The 24108-nt window shown below is 40.3% G+C and overlaps 1 protein-coding gene across 1 annotated transcript in view; it reads right to left on the bottom strand.

Annotated features, from left to right (window-relative positions):
• The window catches only part of MYO3B (myosin IIIB), a 434070-nt gene that overhangs the window by 402444 nt on the left and 7518 nt on the right, over window positions 1–24108 (bottom strand). The window contains exons 2-4 of the mRNA XM_040475346.1: window positions 11825–12008; window positions 10734–10868; window positions 164–268 (exon numbers count right to left, since the gene is read on the bottom strand). Of these exons, the coding sequence (XP_040331280.1) occupies window positions 164–268; window positions 10734–10868; window positions 11825–12008 (424 nt within the window). The remainder of the gene's footprint in view (window positions 1–163; window positions 269–10733; window positions 10869–11824; window positions 12009–24108) is intronic.

Raw genomic sequence — 24108 nt, 5'->3', positions numbered from 1 at the left:
ACTATTAAAAATCCAATCAAAGTCCACATTTGGCTACACCTCCTTGCTGTTATGCACCTTGTATATTATAGGGCCATTTCCACTTGTTAACATGCAATGGTGATCCCGATAGATTACAAATTGCCCCCTCTGACGTCATCCCCAGCTTGATGGACATTCTTACCAAGAGGGCCCCATATAAGATGTAGGAGATCATTGCTTCATCCAACCGCTGGCCGCACCTGAGTAGACCTTTGACAAGCTCGGTGACTGAGCCCCCATTACACAACTGCAAGAGGGAGTGCCGAGGAGAGAGAGACAGCAGAGCACATACAAAAGAAAAAGAAAAAGACGTTAAGAAGAAAAGCTCACTAATTATTGACCTGATGTAGTAAATTTACAGATCACAAAACTCCAGGTCAGAATAATTTAACTTCAGATTTAGATTACACAAAGTACATGTCTAAAAAGTTGATTGTCAAGTGAAATATAAAAGCACAAGTTACTTAGACATTTGAAAGAGAAGGCATATGAGTAATCATGGTGACTTACTGGATACTTTTAATTTTACATGAATATTGCCTATTTAAAAAAAAAATAAAAACACATGCATTTTAAAGATAAGAAAAGATGGGAAGAGGTAAAGATGGATGCCATTGCTACTGGGAGGAAATAAATCTCAATTCAAACCTTCCTGTCTCCAGGGCTAGCACTGCAGGCATCAGAAGCCCAACCAAGCACCTCTTTCCAGAGTTGCCATTGCATGTCAAATTTATGGAATGGAGTTGCCTCATATGTGCATTTAACCTTCTCGTATTCAACCCTGGGTGTTCAGCAACTTTATGCCTTTCTTTTTTTTCTGTAATTAAAAATACTGTAAAAGTAAATCTTGCATATTTGCTCTTTGTTATGTATTATATATTACTGAGATTTGAGAGCACATGAACCAGGCATACTATACTTTCATGGAAATGTAAGGGTTTTCAAGGATAATTTTTACTAACTGTAGAGGTCAATATGCAGGTTTGGGCTTGCTACATGCCGTCTTAAATCAAAGGTTCTTAATTGGTGTGAGCAGGACATGGAAATACCTTGAAATTGTAGGTATGCATGTTGTATATGCATCTTGCATTTTTTCTCTGAGAAAATTCAGAGCTTTCTTCAGATTCTCAGAGCAATCCTTTCTCTTATAAAGGTTAAGACCCCACTTTAGACCTAAGTTTCCTCTGGGCACTTTGTCTAAATTTTGGGAAAGGTTTAACTAGTGAACACTGGGGGGGAACAGGGGTCCCCTGGGTTGTGGCTGCTTGAGTCAAATGGCTTTTGGTAAACAAGGAAATATAAATGGGCACAGATTAGCACCTCTCCTAAAAGAAGACAACTCTTAATCTAACCAAAGATGTAAAAGATCTGTATGCTGAAAACTATAGAAAGCTTATGAAGGAAATTGAAGAAGATATAAAGAAATGGAAAAACATTCCGTGCTCATGCATTGGAAGAATATTGTCAAAATGTCAATACTACCCAAAGCAATCCCAATCAAAATTGCACCAGCATTCTTCACGAAGCTAGAACAAGCAATCCTAAAATTCATATGGAACCACAAAAGGCCCTGAATAGCCAAAGTAATTTTGAAGAAGAAGACCAAAGCAGGAGGCATCACAATCCCAGACTTGAGCCTCTACTACAAAGCTGTCATCATCAAGACAGCATGGTATTGGCACAAAAACAGACACCCAGACCAATGGAATAGAATAGAAACCCCAGAACTAGACCCACAAACGTATGGCCAACTAATCTTTGACAAAGCAGGAAAGAATATCCAATGGAAAAAAGACAGTCTCTTTAACAAATGATGCTGGGAGAACTGGACAGCAACATGCAGAAGATTGAAACTAGACCACTTTCTCACACCATTCACAAAAATAAACTCAAAATGGATAAAGGACCTGAATGTGAGACAGGAAACCATCAAAACCCTAGAGGAGAAAGCAGGAAAAGACCTCTCTGACCTCAGCCGTAGCAATTTCTTACTTGATACATCCCCAAAGGCAAGGGAATTAAAAGTAAAAATGAACTATTGGGACCTCATGAAGATAAAAAGCTTCTGCACAGCAAAGGAAACAATCAACAAAACTAAAAGGCAAACAATGGAATGGGAAAAGATATTTTCAAATGACATATCAGACAAAGGGCTAGTATCCAAAATCTATAAAGAGCTCACCAAACTCCACACCCGAAAAACAAATAATCCAGTGAAGAAATGGGCAGAAAACATGAATAGACACGTCTCTAAAGAAGACATCAGATGGCCAACAGTCACATGAAAAGATGCTCAACGTCGCTCCTCATCAGGGAAATACAAATCAAAACCACACTCAGGTATCACCTCACGCCAGTCAGAATGGCCAAAATGAACAAATCAGGAGACTATAGATACTGGAGAGGATGTGGAGAAACGGGAACCCTCTTACACTGTTGGTGGGAATGCAAACTGGTGCAGCCACTCTGGAAAACAGTGTGGAGGTTCCTCAAAAAATTAAAAATAGACCTACCCTATGAACCAGCAGTAGCACTGCTAGGAATTTGCCCAAGGGATACAGGAGTACTGATGCATAGGGGCACTTGTACCCCAATGTTTATAGCAGTACTCTCAACAATAGCCAAATTGTGGAAAGAGCCTAAATGTCCATCAACTGATGAATGGATAAAGAAACTGTGATTTATGTACACAATGGAGTACTACGTGGCAATGAGAAAGAATGAAATATGGCCCTTTGTAGCAACGTGGATGGAACTGGAGAGTGTGATGCTAAGTGAAATAAGCCATACAGAAAAAGACAGATACCATATGGTTTCACTCTTATGTGGATCCTGAGAAACTTAACAGAAACCCATGGGGGAGGGGAAGGGAAAAAAAAAAAGAGGTTAGAGTGGGCGAGAGCCAAAACATAAGAGACTCTTAAAAACTGAGAGCAAGCTGAGGGTTGATGGGGGGTGGGAGGGAGAGGAGGGTAGGTGATGGGTATTGAAGAGGGCATCTTTTGGGATGAGCACTGGGTGTTATATGGAAACCAATTTGACAATAAATTTCATATATTAAAAAAGAAAAAAGAAGACAACTCTTTAGATCTATTTTACTCTAATTATGAATATCTGCAATGTTTTAATAAAGGGTGAGTAGATGTTTTTATTTTACGTGTGTATCATTCCCTGCTACATATATGGCAGATACCCTGCATACACATTAACAATCAAAATTACCTGGAACTGAATCTGCCCATTTTTTACCATTTAAATTGCTCATAAGCAACAGTATGACTAAAAATCGAATACAGAATTAGCAGTCTTTAAAATTACAACAAACTTACTATCAGGAACGATTTAGGCGGCACCCTGAAAACAGTGAAATGCACTGAAGGTGACAAAAGTCCCATCAGTTTGCAACTGAAGTTCCCTTGGAATCTACTCTCTACCAATGTCAGGTGTAACTTGTCATTCAACACCGATCACTCTGATGGCCCTAACGTTGAGTACCAGGGTAATAATGGTTTCCAAAGGATTCCTCATTCTTTTGATTCTATGTTTTGTGTGACCCTGAAAGGGCAAATAACATTCAATATTCAACCTAATATCCTTTTGGGCAATGAATGCATTTTTAGTACCATGATTTGTATAATAGTCTTAAAAGCTCAGCTTTCTTTCACCAGACATAAATGATTTTCTAGAACTTCATAAACTAGATTCTACATTTCAAGGAACAAATACTGGAGAACTGACCACAGAATCAAATGGTGACCATGGAACAACATAGGACGTGACATAAGGGAAGTTCTCAAGAAAAAGAAAAGCCCTTCTAAAGTTGGTGGCATAGAGCTTAGAGAGCTTGAGAGAACAAGGTTAGAGTGACATTGCTCCCTCTTGAGGGGTTAAATAAGGAAACAACTGTAATAAAACTTTAATTTCTCATGACCCTCTTTCACTCTTTAAATCTTTCAATCTATAAAGCTTCATGACAACAAAGAGGTGTCCATGTTGAGCAGAAATGGCAGCAGGGCAGGTGAGGCTGACCAAGGCTGGGATTTTGATAGTTCCCTACATCCCACTCATGACTTGCAGAAGATTCAGAACTTTATGCTCCATTTGGAGACAGGGACAAGACTAGAGGCTGAACGAGAAGGACAAAAAAAGTGAGGACCTCATAATAGGAAGGAGTACCAGGGACCAAAGACATGGAGAGATACCAAAGCCAGACGGTATGGGGACTTAGGGTTCACCACACAATTCAAGGCCCCTGTCCTCAATGTTATAGCTTTATCTGAGCATCTCCTGTACCCAGATCCAGGTGCCACCCAGGGAGAAGGGAAGAGGAAGAAGAAAAGAAGAGGCTCTAAAAAATTTAAGTCCTTACCCAAATGATTAAGCTTTGACCCAGACTGTGAAAATGGGATATAAATAGAATCTGCCCCTTTCCAAAGAAGTCACTCCGTTGGACTAAGTTTAACAGAATGAAGTAAAATCAGTTGTCTTCTCTAGGCAGGCTGGGGGCTCAAGAACAAAGTTGAGTTCAGTTATTGAAAAGAAATTTACCTCTTTGTTCTAAATAGTTTGTGACTGTTCAGCTTACGACCCATTACTCATTCATGAATACAATATAGTCCCTGCCCTCAAAGAGGTCACCACCAGTAATGGACACATGAGTAATAGGGTATGGCATGTGGAAGCAAGGGTGTGCTTAAGGGAGTGTGGTGGCACAAAAAGGGAATGGTGGCGTCTCCTGAGATAGAGTGAGGAGGAGACAGTCAGGGAAATCTTCTCAGAGGATGTAACATTTACAATGACTTTAAAGGAACAAATGAGTTTACAGCAGGTGGACAAGAAAGGGAAGGGCATCTATCATCTATCATCTAAATACTGAGCTACTATTAGAACAAAGGGTGCCAGAATCCTAGGGCAGGGAGATGGGGAAGGAAGGTGGGGAGCAGGAAATGACAGGTGTGCCCTGCTAACGAGTATGGGCTTTATTACTATACACACATGTATTACAACACCATAATAGATCATTAGATAGGAATGGTAAGCTATGGGAAGTTTTAGGCAAGAGGTCTCTGTTCAGATTCGTATTCTACAAAGACCAGGGCAGCAGACTGGAGAGCAGACAGAATAGGAAGACATCAGAAACTGGACACCTGCTAGGAGGTGTTGAAGCAATCAAGAAAGGCAAGGTCAAAAAGCAAAAGTCATGAGGATGAAGATTCAGGGACAGATACAGGAGGCTTTTAGGAGATAGAATCTGCTGTAATTTCTGACCAACTGGATGTAGAAAGTAAAGAAGAGAGCCTAGGGATCTTGTGAGACTAAGGAAAACAGCAATAAAGTTCTTTGATCCTCTAAAGCCAAAGCAGTAATAGGAGTACAAGGTACTATAACCCCTTCATCAGAGCCTCCCCTCAGCCTGGCCCCTGTCTTAGGGAGGCACATGCTTTGTTGAACTGCAAGTGCACTATTAAAATTCTGAGAGAAAAATTAAATTAAATGCTGGGTGATGATCCAAGCTAACTCAACCCTGGAATTTTTCCCTGAAACCTCATTTTAGTATCTCCTGCCCTACTTTAACAGTGGCCACTTTTGCAACAGAAGCCTATTCAGCGATATTTTATATAGGTAGCCAACTTACAAACTGTCTTCATAGCTCTAGAACCTGTGAAGAGATTAAGAGCAGCCATTTTGTCAGCAGGATCAAAACTGAGCTGTGGATTTAAAAACAACAAAAGGATCTTACTGGGTAGGTGCCTTTTGTTCACTAAATGTCAGAGTTTAAGAGCTGTGTGACTTCCTGTGCTTCACAAAAACATACAATTAAACTGTTCAGGGCCCCTTAAGAGGAAGCTGTCCTGTGAAATTGAAAAGCTCCCCAGCAAAGTTTTAAAGGGCAACCTGTGGGTTACAGAAAAAGGACTGTGGGTACCTGGTACAAAAAAGGAAAGCAGGTACACACTGACAATTGTCCTACCAGTACAAATGTTCAGTGAAATGAATATTTTAAAAGCATGACAAGGAATTACATTTACTTGCATTAAATAAATAATCCCCTTAGAACTGTAAGAAGGCAACCGTGCCTCCCGCCCCACCCCTGAATGTTGGCACCTGCAGGCCTTCATTCCCACCCACTCTGCCAGCCATCAGATTCAAACACAGAGGTGTGTCACCATCCCTGCTTTCCTCCCTATGCCCTCAGCATTCAGGAAATGTGGCAGCTGGATGCATCTAGAATTTAATGAGCATTTTGCTGCAAACCAAGAAAAATAGAAAAATCATTTATGTACCACATCTATTTTCCAAAACACCATTGAATATTGATTCAATCACAGTATGTGCACTTGCTAAGATGGCCATAATTTCAAGCAATAAAATGTTCCTTGCTCAATAAGCCATCAACTTTCCTCCATGTTATTAAAGAATGGCCCATGCAGTACAATCAACAGGCCTCTATTCTAGTCAAAGCTCCAACTTGCAAGTAGATTCTGTACTGGCATGTTGATTTGACCTAGTCAGATTGCAGAATTCAGAGGAATTTCTCTTTGGTGCCCTTTTGTTCAGTGGATTTTATCTTTCAGGTGTGTTAGGCTCTACAGAGGGCATAAAGCAAAAGATAAGAATTGTCAAAACTACTGAATACGATGCCTCAGGAAGCACCCTGTTGGACACCGTCCATCTCTCAGTAAGTCCAGAACAACATACTTTTCCTCCACACTGTTGGGGCAGATTGTGTTTATTTTGTTGACACCAGCTGAAGCCAATGGCTTGTACCAAGAAGAATGAACACTGTGTCACTTGCAACTCTAGAGTTCCAGTCACAGTGGAGAGATGCTCCCACTCTGAGAGGCAGGTGAGCCGCAAGACTCCCTGCTTCCATCTTGTCTCTCTCCAGGGTGGACAGGGTCACTGTCACACTTCAAACTCTCCCTTGCTTTCTCTGAGCACAGACAGTACATGTACATAGGATGCAAATTCCTCTCCACTCCCAGGGTTCCTATACCTTCCTTCTGACGCCCAGCACTCCAGTGACTCTCATTCTAGAACCCCACCAGAGGCTGCTGTCTGAAGCAGTGCTTGCTAACCATCTCTGGTCAACCCAAAGTACCAGTCCTAGGTTCCAACCCATCAGAGCCCTGTTGCAACCCTGGTTCGTTCACATGATAAACTTGATTCATGCCACAATATCAGTGGGTGAGAACGGTTTTAAAGTATAACACTTGCAATGAAATTCAGCCCTATCCAGGACTTTCTAGGGCCTTAAACAGAAGCAGGTGTCTGGACGCAGGTGTCTCCCTCCCCACCCCCACTCCGACCTGGCTTAGTTATTGAACTTATATACAAATCTCCGATGAAATAAAACAATTTTTTAAAAAGCTAATTATTTTATCCGGTTTTATAAATATTTTACTTTACAGCCTCATTTATGTGCACTAAACTCCAAACCATTTCTTTTAAGTTTAACACATGATTCATATTGAAATTAACAGTTTCTATCTGCTGAACATTTTATGCTAAAAGGGAAAAAGAGAAAATATAGTTTATGCCTTAGCACATACTAGGTATTTTTTCTGAATACCATGCTTTTCTTAAAGGTCTAAATTCTTATTATATTTCATTTAGGTGAGAGATAATAGGACTTACGGAGTTTTAAATTTTAATATTCATTTAGATGAAAACTTATTCACAAATTTTCCAAATGTTATTATGTGTAAGTGTTTTCTCTCCACATCTTTCTAATATAATAGGTGTCTGTCATGAAAGAGACCTTTGGTTTACTTTCTGCTAACAATTAGTAATGAATTTCAGCAATGACATTTTTATTTGCTTTTGTTTTCAGAGTTGTGATGATTTAAGGGGGGCTATTAATAACATTTTTCTATCCTCTCTAATTGCTCTATAGAGTAGCTTCTCACTGGTCCTTTCATCTCATTCAGCAAGGAAAAAGCAAAAGTAACATAAATTTAATCTCAATATACATAATAAGAACAATATTAAACAGATCATAAGTTTATTGTGTGAGTCTCCTAAAGCTTGCCTTGAAAAACTGCAGATAAAGCAAAATAATCAGGGTGCTATGTAGATCATCATGGTCTTCCTGCTGTGTGTGTGTGTGTGTGTGTGTGTGTGTGTGTGTGTGTGTCCAGAAACTGTTTTGCTCCCAGCCAGAGAAGCCAAGTCTATGTTCCCAGGACTGGCAGACAGTGCCACAGGCAGCAGCAACACATGACGGGAGACAAGTTCTCAAGTGTGGTTCTCCCTCCAGTTCTGCCATGTCACTCCTTCCTGGGCCTCTGCTCTTCAACTGAATACCAGGGGACTGACCTAAAGAAAGGTCAAGGCCAGTTCTAGAAGCCTAGGAGTCCCTTTTTCTATAAGCATATTATAGGCACTGGACACACCTAACCACCCAGCAGCCTGACACAGATGGCCCATTCAGGGACAAAAAAGACTAAGGATATCTGGTTCCCCATACTACCAACTTTGGCATGGGCCAAAACAACTTGCAAAAAGCATAAATGTCAGCATATTGTATTGCTGATGTATGAATAATTCAGTATCACGGGGCAACTTCATTACCTGTCTGTGGTCACCCTGAAAAAGCAAGCACCTGCCAGGGGAGCATTTGCATGAGGCTTAGATCATAGTTCTGGGCTCCTTCTCATCTTTCAAGGCCATGCCCAGCCCTTTCTGGCTGCCGTGGCCATGCCTGAGGGGCTGATGTTCAATATCCTCATCAGGAAGAGCATCTATTCTCCAGGTGGCCACAGGCCTGAAAAGCCTACCTGCCTGCCTGGTCACATCAAGGGGCGGCCTCTTTTAAAGTCCTGGAAAATTCCTGGAAATTCCAGTTCCCATGTCTGAACATACAGCCTTTTTCAGTCAGGGGGTGAAAATGAACTGAAACTAAGATTTCTTGGTCACTGTACTTCCATTATTAAATTGCAATGAGATTTAAGACATGGAGATCTTAGAGAGCTGAAGAAGAATATAATCAGATACCCTAGAAACAATACTTTCCATGTTCTAAGAAAAACAGCATTTTAAAAATTAATGTTGGGGCGCCTGGGTGGCTCAGTTGGTTAAGCGGCCAACTTCGGCTGAGGTCATGATTTCGCAGTCCGTGAGTTCGAGCCCCACGTCGGGTTCTGTGCTGACAGCTCAGAGCCTGGAGCCTGTTTCAGATTCTGTGTCTCCCTCTCCCTGTTCATGCTCTCTCTCTGTCTCAAAAATAAATAAACATTAAAAAAAAAATTAAAAAAAAAATTAATGTTATTCTAGAGCTCACTGTCCGGATAAAATATGTTTTCAGGGAAGGGGTAGGGAATAATAAAATCCAAAAGATGATACTATGAGAACGTGATATATGACAACCGGCCAACTAAATAGACAAAGATGATCTTTGAAAACCAAAGCCCCTTACATAGTCATATTCTGAGGAAGGCAATTGATATGACAGAAATGTACAAAGTGGTGTCCCTGCAGATTACCCCATTTGAATATAATAAATGAATTCTCCATACACAGTTGCCATGGCAGCCAGTATATATTGTTTTATGCCCAGGCCCTCTCACAGCCAGGCAAAAGATTCGGACAAGAGGGTAGATGATGAATTGAGGCCTGACCTCTTCTTGCTTGGTGCTTCTCTCTTAAGCTTTCACATGTGTGCACGTGCTCCTGGACTGCATATGGGAGCTCAGGCACGGGGCATCTGCTGGTTCAGAGGGGCAGAATCCAGAACAAATCAGGCTGGGCCTAGTGAGCATGAGGCAACAGACCTGTCCTAATTTACTAACTTTATATATTATCATTATTATACCTCAGCCATTTTAGTCTCATGAGGAATGGAATGGTAGGTAATTGACTCTTTTACACCCAGATACACACATTCATTACCATTAATAAGGAAGAAAAAAGGCAGGATCACAGTGGATACAGTGGTGCTCCTTTCAGATTTCTTCTTCAGAGGGAATGCTGCCAGGAACACTGGCTACTCCCAGTTCCCAACAGCACCACTCACTAGGAATTTCCCCTGGCTACAGGGAACTGCTTCCCCTAAGGTCACACCCCCTTCAGGGTGGCACACAGTTGTGACTGACTGATGCAGAGGTACAACCCAGGACAGCTCTACAAAAGCATCCACGCTCTCTAACTCCTAGAGAATGGGCAGAGACCTCTGTTGCAATTGCACTGCTATTCCAGGTCTCCCTCACCCAGTCTTGCCCTCCTCACTTCCTTCCAGGTCTAGCTCCTGCAAGAACTCTCCAGTAAACCTGCCACACATGACGCTCAGTCTGTTTTGAGGGAACCTGATCTAAGATGAAGATTAATGAATATGAAAGGACTAATCCAAACTTGATGAGTCCAATAAACCTTGGGTTAGCAATTTTTGAAAATGAGTTGCAATCAATTGGAACGTGTTTTCTACGAAATGTTCCCAGTTTAAGGAAGAAAATAACCTTTTCTAGCTGCACTCCTATATTCACTCGGTAGGAGAAGAAAAGATTGTTAACATGAAGCAGAGAAACATGAACATTTTCAGCACACAGCCTACCTATAAGAACTCTGGAGGAGAACGCCACATCTGGTAAGGTACTTATGACACACAGGAGGGACCAACTCCTCACATGTGTATCTTACACTATTTAAGCAACATTGCATCTGCTTGTCCCTGGTGCTCTGTTTAAATGGATGGTTACCCAACGGGAGCCTCTTACCTCCAGGACCAACCACAGCTGTCCTCCCACACAGTGATCCGGTTTGTAAAACATCCCATAAAACTTTACAACGTTGGGATGATTAGGAAGAAACCGCAAAATGTTGTATTCTGCCTCAATCTCTTCATCCATATCCTGCACAGGGTAAAAAATACATGCCAGATTAAGTCTAATGTGTCAGGGTGGGTAAAGGCATGATATCACTTAATAAAGCATATTGTATATTTTTAATGTCATCATTACTGTATCTTGAAAATACTTAACAATGGACATTCAGATCCCAATTAAAACATACTAATTATTACAATAAAATGTCTTTATTATATCTTTTCTTCTTTAATAATACTACTATAAATATCTATTTTTATTTTTAAATGTCTGAATTCTCTTTTTAAATTTTTTTTTTTAACGTTTATTATTTTTGGGACAGAGAGAGACAGAGCATGAACGGGGGAGGGGCAGAGAGAGAGGGAGACACAGAATCGGAAACAGGCTCCAGGCTCCGAGCCATCAGCCCAGAGCCTGACGCGGGGCTCGAACTCAAGGACCGCGAGATCGTGACCTGGCTGAAGTCGGACGCTTAACCGACTGCGCCACCCAGGCGCCCCTAAATGTCTGAATTTTCAAAGCAGTTAAGGAGAAGTAGCTTGAAGGGACCCAACCCAGGATAGAACACCTATAACCTCACTGTGCAAGACAGCTTCCAGCATTATAACCTTGGTGTTCAGTGCTCTGGAAGAAGATGCCAGGCTAAGATGAATGAATACCACAAATCTAGATCTTTGTAGCTTACAAGGAGACTAGCCTCTGTAGAAAGGAGTGAAATGCATTACTCTTTCCAAGAAAATAACTACTGATGAACTCAGAGGGTCAAAACTAAAACAACAGTAAAATGGACAAGAAACAGAAATTCAAGGAGATTTTTAACTCCAAATGGAGTCCCTTCATGCAGATGAGCTGACAAATCATGACTCATTCTGAGATTTCATGCCAGGTTTCATGAAAATCATCCCTAGAACCAGGAAAAGAAGCCGAATGCTCAATGTGCATAAAACACTATATTGTGGTTGCAATTTACTACCATTACTTACACTGATTGGATCCAAAATTTTTACTGCAGCCAGGCTCCCATCTCTCTTGTTAGTTACCTTGTAGACCTTGCCATAGGTGCCTTTACCTATGGTCTCTATAATTTCCCAGGTATCAGTGGGATCTGGAAGCGATTCAAGTCCAAGCATCGTGGGGTTGTAATGAAACAATCCATACAGATGTTTCCTGATGGGGAGAAAAAAAGTTATGTGCTGTTGCACTTTTTAACTAGCAATCTTAAGGTATTTTTTTCTTTTTATTTTCCCCTTTTATTTTAAGTAGATTTTTTTTTAAAAAAACAAAAGGTATTTGAAGCTTTCTTAAGTAATGGTGGTACAAGGTGGAGGAGTGGGCAACATGATTCTAAAAGAGGAGATTCTATAAGCACTACAGGAAGAAGCAAGAGGGCCAAAGAGGACAACTGGTCACGACTCGACAGTTCTCATTTTAGGCTACCTGTAGGGGAAGTGTCTGAAAGCTAAAGGACTAAGATCTTTGTGCTCAGGTTCTATAACTACGACCAGACCTTGTTGTTGATGGTCACTGGACACCAGTCTCCAACCTCCATGTGCAAAGTGTAGGCTGCTAGGAAGGAGGATCTGGTGCCCCTACCAGGCATCAGTCAAAGTCCAGCATTGCTGCCCAGGTCTTGGGTCCTGCAAGGATTAGCCAAGCTCAGACTCAACCCATACAGCAATAGCCCTGTGTGGGAATCACACTGAGTAGTTAACTAGGAGCTGCAAACTCACTTTGCCTATTTAGTAAGAACACAGCCCTATGGAGTTAAGTACCAACAGCTTGACAGGCAAATAAAGTCCCCAAGAGTGATCCTCTTTAAGTTCGGTTGCTCCTTGGTGAAGGGTCCCAAACCTGTCTGCTTCTAATCCCAGCAGAGGGGCCAGACTCCAACGGCAAAAGTCATGACATCCAATCCCCACACAGGGGCCTGGTAGCTACCCAGGCTGAGCACTTCTACCTCATCTTGGGCATTCCAATCTGCACTTCTAATTCTAATTATTTTTGATACTGCGTCCTCTCAAGGTGCAGCTTTCTGACCTGCCACAAGAATCCAGTTTTTATCCCTAACCTTTCTGATGGGGGCATTTCAAAGATACTGAAAACCATTACCAAAAAAACAAAATAAAATCCCAGTGACTGTGGGGTTGATGCTAGAAAGAAACTGTCTTTCCAGAGTTCACCTGGCAGGCACACCATGCTTCAAAGGAGCCTACAATCAGTATCTCAAGAGCCCAGGCAATATTTACCCTGGGCTGAGGCACTGACCCCAAAAGACTGGCTGGTCAAATAACTCCTGCCTTTCATCGGTTAGTTTCAAGTTTTGAATAAACTCCAGCCTTTCCTCCTGCCCAGTGTTTAACAAAATCAATCTTTCTCACCACATGCTTCACTATTTTTGCCACCTGTACATTACCTATGCTATTATTTACTAAATATGTTTAAATTACTTGCTTTTTCATATTAGTAAATATCTTTTAAAGGCACTTTTATCTCTACCCTAAATGCAAAACCAGTATCATTTGCCATATATTGAAATTAACCACAAAACGATAATTATGCTAGAAATAATAAAGAGCTATTCAAAAGTTCAGCCAGATTCTGCTACCCCATGCTCTTTCTTTCTAAAAAAGGGAGACAGCTCATCAAATGCTGGAAAGGAATTAAAGACAAGCACAAGGTTTTCCTTTAACGTCATCAGAAGACCTGAAAAGAATTAGCAAGAAAATAACTATGTCACTGTGTTTCAGTGCTCCTTATTGTGAGATCCCTAAAACCTCTCAACACCTTGAGAACTGTTCCAGGCCTGGCTTCTACAACAGCAAAACGTTGGACTAGCCAGGGTTACTGGCCAAGGCCAGACAGGTTTGGGAGAGTTGTGAGGAGAGGAGAGATGTGTTTCCCGGAGAGAAGAATCTGGCCCATCAGCCTAGATGGAATTACTTTACACTTGCCAGGGCAGTCCCCGTTCCCCCGCCAGCAGGGACACTCACAGCTAGGCTCAGTGTCCTGACAGAGTAGTGCTCAAGTCAAACTGTCTGCATGATCCTGTCCCTTCCTTCCCTGACCAGCCCTGAGATGTGAACTGGCTACTCATGTCTCTGCACCTCAGTTTCTTCATTGGCATCATGGGGCTGCTGTGACTGGTGATACAACGTCTTCACAGAGTTGCAAGAAGGATTGCAAGATGATAGCAGAGTCGGGGCACCTGGGTGGCTCAGTTGGTTGGGCGTCTGACTTCAGCTCAGGTCATGATCTCATGGCTTGTGAGTTCAGGCCCCGCATCGGGCTCTGTGCTGACAGCTCAGAGCCTGGAGCCTGCTTTGGATTCTGTGTCTCCCTCTCTCTCTGACCCTCCCCCACTCACACTCTGTCTCTCTCTCAAAAATGAATAAACATTAAAAAAAAAAATTAGAAAAAAAAAAAAGATGATAGCAGAGTCAAGTGAGCATAATGAGAGCCCAAAGAGGGCATCTGGCATCATAAAAGCAGAGCACCTAGTTCTGGTTCAGAATAGGCAAGGCTCAACAGTTTCCTCTTTTATTTCACTTTTAGCCATGAACTAACGAGAACCAAATTAGTTTTACTCCAATCAGTTAACAGTTTCAGAAAAATGGCTGGAATTTGATGTGTGCAAAAGAAATTAAATCACAGAATGTGGCAGTGGGAGAGGACCCTGAAGGCCATTGAATCAAGTGGTTTTCTAATGATTTTTGGCCACAAACCCTTTTGTTAAATTCAAACACTTAGAATGCTGGTGTTTAAGTGGAGAGAAGCAGCCCAGGTCTGGCTGAGGCAGGCTGGGGAACCCTGTGCCCCGTATGGGAGACATGGAGGGTGACTAACCATCCTGGTTCACCTAGGACTGCCTCAGCTTCAGCACTAAAAATCTTGTGTCCTGGGAAACCTCTCAGAACTAGGTACACTGAGATAGCCTGTACCCTAGTCTCTGAGGCCTCCTCAGAGCATTATCAGAAGGTCATTGTTTAAGCACCCCCACCCCATCCTCCCTTCCCCTCTGGTATGTGCTAAATTGTATTCCCCCAAATTCATACATTGAAGTCCGAACCTCCAGTACCTCCAGACATGACTATATTCGGAGACAGAGCCTTTACAGAGGTAATTAGGGGAACATGAGGTCATATGCAGAGCCCTAATCCAATATGACCGGTATTCTTGTAAGAGATTAGGACGCACACATACACAGAGAGAAGATCATGTGAAGACACAGGGAAGATGGGTCATGTATAAGCCAAGGAAGGAGAGAGACCTCAGAAAGAGTCAACCCTGCCAGTACCTTGATCTCAGACTTCCAGACTCCAGGACTGGGAGGAAATACATTTCTGTTGTTTAAGCCACCCACTCTGGGGAACTATGTTATGGCAGTCTTAGCAAACTAATACACTTTTGTTTTGCAGATGAAGAAAATAAAACCCAGATTGGTGTCACGACTGCTTACTAGCAATGTAGGAACGGCAATGTGGGCCTCCCTACGCCTGATCCTGTGATCTTTGTTCCACAGAATAGAAGAAAGGGAGTCAGCTAATTAACAATGATCCTGTCTGACCAACTGCACCAAATATTCAAAAGTTCTGTGGTGGAAATACTCCCACTCATATGGAAGCCAAATGCCCACAGACCTAACAGATGGCAATCTGCACTCCTTGCCCCCCACCCCCTAGAACAAAAACAACTCACATGGAGAGACTCATCTACAGTTAGCACCAATGACACAGTGAGTTGAGGAAGACCAGGTTCCACTGCCATGCCCACCATGTCTATCTGGGCATCCACAGACAAGGTTAAATAAAAGTGCAGCAGAATAATAAGGTTGCCAGTCCTTCTCTCTTTAAAATCAATACCCGACTCTATCAACTCTCTGACAATTGATTAAACAGTCAGCCCAAACAGTGGCTGTTTATACAGCTCCATAAACGTGGTTAATAATCTGCTCTGGGGAGGCAGCTGGAATAGCCCTTCTGAGAACCAAAAAGCTGCTCCTGGTCAGAATGTTAACCCTGAGGGGACACTGCACTTCTGCCAATGTCTGTTTGGGGCATGACAGAGCTGGACCTCATGGAAATAGTCAGGACTGACGGAAAAAGAGCCAGGAGTGAAGGGATGAACCTGAGACCTCAGGACTCTGCAGAACCTCCGAAGTCCCCACGGAGGCACCTGGGCCTCCCACAATCCCTGGAATTTGTGTGGACTTGAAATGAAGGGGGTAACCCCTCAGGAGTCTACAAACCTCAGGTTATACAGGCTACTACCCTCTTTGACAGACAGGACTAGTCTGTCTTGGCACAAGAAAGTGATACATTTGTCAGCACAGGGTGGGCCTGAGCAGTTTACAAGCCAATCAGAAGTCCTATCGGCCTGGACGTGTCTATGTGTGCAGCTGCTCTAAAATGAGACCTGATGAACACTTTTTGTTTTTGCATGTAGTCGTATTATGTAAGTCGATGCCACAAATGGATTTCTTATCAAAGTCACTACTCTCTCAGAGCAAGATTCTGCTGCCCTGTATTACTGTGGCACCCACATCCTTCCACTATCAGGAATAGCTATTAGCAAGGCAAAGAGGACATCACCTGGGAAAGATATCCTCATTGAGTGAAAGGGGGTTACACAGTATTAAAGCAATATTTTCCTATCTTTGTCACACATCATTAGCCAATTATCTAGGAAACAGCCAAACTTCTCATTATTTAAGCTGATGAGAGAGTGAGAGAGAGAGAGAGAGAGAGAGACAGACAGACAGATAGACAGACAGACAGACGGGGGAATTGGTTGATTTAGTAAGAGACTCTATCCTTGTGGTAACACAATCCCTTGCTTGGAAGCTAAGAATAATTGTCTTTTTCTTGTCCTGTTTTGTTTTGTGAAGGCAAACTCCTGGAAAGCAGAAGCTATGTCTCTTTTTGGTCGTTGAGAATATTCTTTCTGTTGGTAAGTACAAATGGACCAAACATGACCTCTGCCTGTTGCCAACAACAGGGGCAGATCTCACACCGCCAGCTCAGTTCCAGATCCCTGCTCCGACAAGAGAGGGGTGGCTTGCCCAGGTTACACATCACGCTGTGGTGAGGAGTTTCACATATGGCTGTAAACTAATAGCACAGCTGCTGCTTTATCTTATCAGGATTGAATGTCTAAAGACTTCCTTAGGAGTTCTAGTTTCAATCATCAGCAGAGAACATGGTTTTAAAAAATAAGCCACAGAATATTCCATAGTTAGGTTTTGTCAAACATGATTCCATAGATTTCTAGTGTCACACACACACACACACACACACACACACACACACACACACAAAGTCAGGCATTAGGCTTCCTGATAGAAGAACATCCCACTACCTAAGAAATGGTATTTCCAAAAAAAATTAAACCCAAATCTGATCTTCCAGATTACCAATTTACAGGAATAAAAAGGGACAGGGCAACCACATCATAACACACAGAACTGTTGAATCGCTATGTTATACCCCTGAAACCAATGTAACATTGTGTATCGACTGTATTTCAATAAGAAGAGCAGAGCAACATGTTAGACAATACCATCCATGTACAGTTAGCAAAATCCAGACCCTACATCTCTCCAAGAAACTCTCCCAGACAAATGATCCAATTTCTTCAAACATTAAGTTGCAAATAAATTGAGAAGGATAACCTTAGGGTTAAAAGAGGCTTAAAATACATACCAAATGTGAAGTAAAGAGTGGATTCACACACAAAAAAATATATAACATTTATCAGATATTCAGATCACTGATTAATTATTTGATGATATTAAGGAAGCATTGTTAATTTTGTTTTAGCTGTGATAATTGTATTTGTAGTTATATTTTTTAAAAGGTTCCTTATCTTTTAGCAATACACAATGAAATATTTACAGGTGCAACAATATGAGGAAAAAATAAGAAGGGGTATTTACATGACACAACATTGGCCATGAGGGATAATTACTAAAGCTGAATACATGGGGGTTCACGATTATATTGTTTACTTTTGTATGTTTTCCAATTTCCATAATAAAAAGTTTTTATTTATTTTTATTTTTTTAATGTTTATTTATTTTGAAAGAGAGAGAGCGTGTGAGCAGGGGAGGGGCAGAGAGGAAGAGAGAGAATCCCAAGCAGGCTACGATGTACCATCAGTGCAGAGCCCGACACAGGGCTCCATCCCATGAACCGAATCGTGAGATCAATGACCTGAGCCAAAATCAAGAGTCAGACACTCAACCAAGTGTGCCCCCCATAATAAAAAGTTTTTAAAATTCAGTGTAACTAATGTATGTCAGTGTACATTCTGGAATTTATACACTTGGTCAAACCTACCTCCCTAAAGAGTTTCTCCACCACTGCTCTCCATGATATTCTAAAGTCTCAAAGTCTCATGAAGGCTAGCACTTTATTCATGTAAGAAACAGTAAATTTTTAACCAACAAAAATACACACCAGCATTTGATTCTAAAGCACCCACATTCATACTGTCAGAAAGTCACCTTCCCAATCCACCTCTAGCTGACTGAGGCACAGGCAATGCCCCTCTGTGGCTGATGTCCCAGCCCAAACTGCCACTAAATACAGAACTATAGTTAGGAGGAACTAGTGAACTGCTGAACAGCACAGGAAAATCAATAGGCAGAAGAAGGCAAGTGACCTTCCTCTGTCCATCCAACTCCTGTTCTTTCTTCTTGAAGGAAGAAAAGAAAAAGAACATCAATTTACAGACACTGAAATGAACAAAAAGACTCATCACCACAAAGATCTATAATCTTTTTCATCTTGTCCCTGAGAAACTGCCCGATGGCATGAAGCTGAATCTGCCCAAGGCTATAAACACAGAGTCACATAAAAGAAGAGAGAAACACACACTAACCAGCTGGGTGGCCAGTCCCTATGCCACTGGTGAAGGGCCTAGAAGAAAAATGAAGAATAGTCCATGGTGAGCTTTGACTTTGGCAAGAAAGAGAATCCATGCCACAAATCTCACCTGGTGCCCTTAAAACGGATGTGTTTAGTGAAGAAGGAAAACATAATACTAATCCAAGGGAGGAAAATGCTCTTGGAAAATTCCCTGTTCACTCATCTGTGTCTTTTCAGAGGCTCTAAGAGCTGACATCGACATGGGGCCAAAAACAAACAGATGAGCTCAATTCTTCCAGGGTTGAAGTGAGCACTAAACATCCTCATTCTGAAGTGTGGCTTTTTCTTCCCTGTCCTACTGCTCTTTCTTTCTTTGTGCTTTGCCTGTCAATTCTTTGGATTACTTTGGATTAATCAAAAAAACTAGACCTGGTGATTCCAAGGTGATTGTACACCATCTCCCTTTCTTTCAACAACAGGTCATAGATTAGACAAAATTACCATAAAATTTATCACTGTGTATTCTGTATGGAGTTTTTAAACGCTAATTGTATGCAAGCCCTAGATTAGGTTCTACAACAAATATAAGTAAAAATAACAAACTCAATTCTGCTTTTGAGGTTCTAAACCTGTTTAGAAAACCCTTAAGACTTCTGGGTAAGGTGGAACAGTGAAGTCAGGTAACAACTTTCTCTAAAACTAAGTGAATGAATGATGTTAACAACAAAATGTTGAAATCCAGCAAAGATACATTAGCAGCGATTAAACAAAAGAAATGACACAATGTCATGCCATGATATGTGAAAGACAGAATTCAGAGAGAGTGAGAGATGGGAGATCCCACAGTCAACTTCTGTTCTCAACCATGCTCTCTTTTCCTAGAGGTGTGGTGGGTTTGGGAGTTGGTGAGCAGACAAAATTCTGAAAAACCTCAGCAACACTCCCAATTTAGAAAGAAACAGTCAGAGGGGGAGAATTAGCAGCAGGGAAATGAGTCAAGGCTCATTCACTTATATATTCAATAAGAATTTATTAAGAAAGTATTCTATAATTACTCAAAACTAGGCTATGTGGGTCATTAAAAGGAAGTAGAAGAAGTAACCAGGTTCTATTCTAAAACAAATTACATTTCTAAAGATATGCAGAAAAGATGGCTCCTGCCAGGTGGGATGACCCTAGCACAGCACTTGAAACAATATTTCAGAAAGAAGAGCAAAATCAATATCCATCAACCATGATTGCACCTAATGCCCAGTGCGAGTGCCCCTACATCAGAGAGCAAGGTGAACAAGTCTCAGAGAGACAGACATTTCCTGATAAAGCTACTGAATATCACAGCAGAGAGAGAATCTTTCAGGTACACAGAACCAATATAGACACACACACACACACACGCACACACACACACCACAAAACAAAGAAAAAGCAACAGAACAAAAGCTTAGGTTCCCCTCCACTCAATACTCAATATGAGAATATATGTAACCTATATGTACAAAGTTCTGAAGGAGAAAAAAGTGTGAACAAATATTTTTATATTTAGCCAATTTGTCGTTCAAGTATAAAGACAACAGACATTTTCAGACATGCAACAGCTCAGTGACTCCGTGACTCCCACTTAAAAAAAAAAAATGACTTGAATGCCAAATCCAGCAAACCAAGAGATAAACGTGGAGCTCTAGTAAAAAGTCCAATAGGTCTGAACCTATTTACATTTAGAAATAAGGTTAAACAACAGTATGATGTACGTTTACTTCACACCGAGAATGTTATACATTTCAACAATAAAAACTAATAATAAACCAAATTCAACAGTATGGGGGGAGGTAGAGGGAAAAATAACAGTAGAATTTCCTCACATTTCTTTACTTTCTAAAGATGATAAAGCAAGAAATTGATACTTAAGGATACTACTTGAAATTATAAAGTTAACCAACATTAGCAAAAATAAGGAGAAAGTATATGTGTTAATTTTCTTACCCATCTCAGTAGTCAACAGATAATTGATAAATTGATAAACAGAGTTTAAAACCCCTATGTCAATGTATAAAAGAAGTATAAAAGACCAAAAAATAGACTATAAATCTCTGACATTATCATAAAAAGTACACTTACTTCTTCTGACACATAAAAAAACATACAAAGAAAAGACAATCCATGGGGAAAGAGATGGCGTTGGGGTAGGGATGGGGGAGTCATTAAAAACAGAAAATATAATGTAAATTAAGAAGCATGCATCCTATAATAAATAAATATAAGATTTCTCAATGAAGAACAAACCAAATCTGTAGAGATCCACATCTAAAATAAACTCTCCATGAGACTCTTTATAATTCAGAAAGGTTAAAAGTAAAAAGGATAATCAAAGATAAACCAGTCAAGTGGTAAGAAAAAAAAAAACATAATGTTAATATCAGAAAAGAGCAAATTCAAGGGAAAAACTATTAAAGAACATAAAGGGTTATTTGTACGTTCAGTAATAATAATTGAGCAATTACTATGCACTAGGAAATGTTCTGCACATTATTAGAATCACCAGAGTTTAAATCAATAATGTGCTTACACATGTTATAAAATCTTTCACCACCAAAAACAAAGTGTCAAAATTTATAAAAACTTAAACCTCTAGGAGAAACCAACAAAACACAGTAATAGTAACAGACACCACCACCCATAACAAAACAAGAAGACAAAATAATAAGAAATATATAGGGGCGCCTGGGTGGCGCAGTTGGTTAAGCGTCCGACTTCAGCCAGGTCACGATCTCACAGTCCGTGAGTTCGAGCCCCGCGTCAGGCTCTGGGCTGATGGCTCAGAGCCTGGAGCCTGTTTCTGATTCTGTGTCTCCCTCTCTCTCTGCCCCTCCCCCGTTCATGCTCTGTCTCTCTCTCTGTCCCAAAAATAAATAAACGTTGAAAAAAAATTAAAAAAAAATATATATATATAATACAATCAATATGGTTAACCCAACAGATACAGATCAGAGTACAATCCAACATAAAACTTCTTTTCAAGTACTTTTTAATTTTAAATTTCATTTCAGTCAGAGAAGAACACTTAGACGCATCATATGAACAGACTAAAAAAGAAAAACCATGTGATCACCTCAACAGATACAGAACAAGCACCTAAAAACTTCAATATCCATTCAGGATTTTATTTAATGCTCAGCAAACGAGAAATATAAGGGTATTTCTTCAACTTGATAAAGGCATTTATAAAAACCCTAGAGTTAACATCACACTGAACTGTAAAAAACTTAATGCTTTCACCTTAAGATCAGGAACAAGTCAAGGATGTCTGCTCTCCCTAGTTCTATTCAATATTGTGGGGGAGCCAGTGCAATAAGGCAAAAAAAAAGAAATTAAAAGCATCCAGATTGGAGATTAGAAAGGAAGAAGCAAATAGACTTTATGTGCAGATGACATGTTCATCTATCTAAAAAATACGATGGCATTTACATAAAGCTAGTAGAACTAATTAGTGAGTTTATTAAAAATACAAGATACAAGGTCAGTATTTTAAAATCAATCATATTTCTATATTATCAGAAAGGAAAGCTTTTCAACAAACAGTGCTGAAACAACTGTATAGCCATATACAGAAAGAAAAGAGGTTTCTCCACCTCTTCCTCTCACATACAAAAATTAACTTTAATTGATCATCGAACAAATGAAAGAGCTAAAACTCTATGAAACTTCTAATAGATAAATATGCAAGGATGTTCATTGTAGCACTGTTCCTAGTAGAACCAGACACAACTGTAAGGTCCATCATTATGAAGAGACTATGCAATAAATCATAATAATTACATAAAATGAAATACCATATAACCACATATAATCATTTAAAAGGAAGGAAATGAGTTTTGTGTCAATTAACATGGAAAGAATAACAAAATAAACAATTATGTTTTTTAAAAAGCATTGAACAGTAGGTAAAGATGGTAACTTTTCTGTAAATAAAAGTGTTTATACTTACAGCTACTTTATGTGTATGTTTATGTGTGTGTATCTATATATGGGTGTATCTTTATGTTTGTATTTTCCAGAAAACTACAAAAGAAACTCTTACACTTAAGGAAGAGCTATCAGGAAGGGGAGAGATTAATATAATTTTGAGAAAATCTATACCTTTCTATACTACTCGTTATTTTTTGAGCTAGTGCATATGTTATTTTATTTTAAAAACTAAATAATTTTTTTTTAACAAATAAGAGATCCCTACAAGGAGATTATTCTGGCCCAGATGCCTGCTGAGATGGTGGGAGAACAGAAATCATGTGAAGCAGTAGAAACCCATCTTGAGAAGAAGAAGAAAGTAGAGAAGAAAGAAACCAAAAAAGTAGAGAAGAAAGAAACCAAAAGGACCATGCTTAAAAGAGGATTGGTAAGTGGGTTCCCTACCAATTCTACACCCAGGTCCTCTGAGGTCTGCTAAGCTTTGTCTGTCCTTGGACATCCATGAAATTTCTTACTACATTCTTCTAAGAAGCTCTCTTTTCTCACAAGCCAATCTAACTCCCGCATAAACTGGTTTTAATTCCTAAGAACCCCAAAGAAGCCTGGCCTGTACCCGTTTTGAATATCTTGCATTATTTTATAGTGGAGGTGCAGCCTTACCTTGCTGAAAATGAAGCAATCTGAAGCATGTACCCTGTGAACTCCTGCAGTCAGTCAAGCCTAGCGAGTATGATTTAAATAGAAACTTGTCCAGCAACATTTTATACTTGTGAGAAAATTTATGATTAAGATTTCCATTTCTGAGTATGTTATTCAGAATAACTTGTCTAAGTGTTATACCCTGTATGAACTATAAATCTTAGAAGAATGTTTTTAAACTAGAGAATAGATTTTAAAAAGCAATCAGAAAAGTAAACCGTGGAAGCTCAGAGGGAATTTGCATAAATATTAAATATAATAAACACCCAGAGACACATAAAATAAGAAAAGACATATCATATAAGCTTGAACAAACTAGAATATAATTCCAAACTATCATATAAGCAAGTGTGTGATACATTGGTAAAGGCTGGTAAGAGACTAGGCCCATTTTTAGGAACTGGCTTAACAAACAGAACCCATCTACACATGGCTACAAAGAATACATTCAAGCACAGCTTGGATGTCATCTCTTCTAGGAGGCTTTTCCTAATCTTCCCATTAGAGGTGACCTTTCCTTTATGTATCACCTACTCTTTTCTAGCAGTTACCACATTGCCTGACATTCACTGTTCACACGTTGGTCTTTTCCACCAGTGGGCTCCTAGAGAACACGTGTCATGCCTTCCTAATTTTTTCTGCCTCATAGGCAAATGTCCATTGTATAATAAGTGTTCAATAAATGCTTGTCGAATACAAGATTAAAAATCAGAACTTTAAGGGGCGCCTGGGTGGCGCAG

Source organism: Herpailurus yagouaroundi, unplaced genomic scaffold (genome assembly GCF_014898765.1).
Source record: "Herpailurus yagouaroundi ecotype Mexico unplaced genomic scaffold, PumYag 140, whole genome shotgun sequence".
In the NCBI taxonomy this organism is placed as follows: domain Eukaryota; kingdom Metazoa; phylum Chordata; class Mammalia; order Carnivora; family Felidae; genus Herpailurus; species Herpailurus yagouaroundi.
This window is presented reverse-complemented; position numbering and strand designations above follow the sequence as displayed.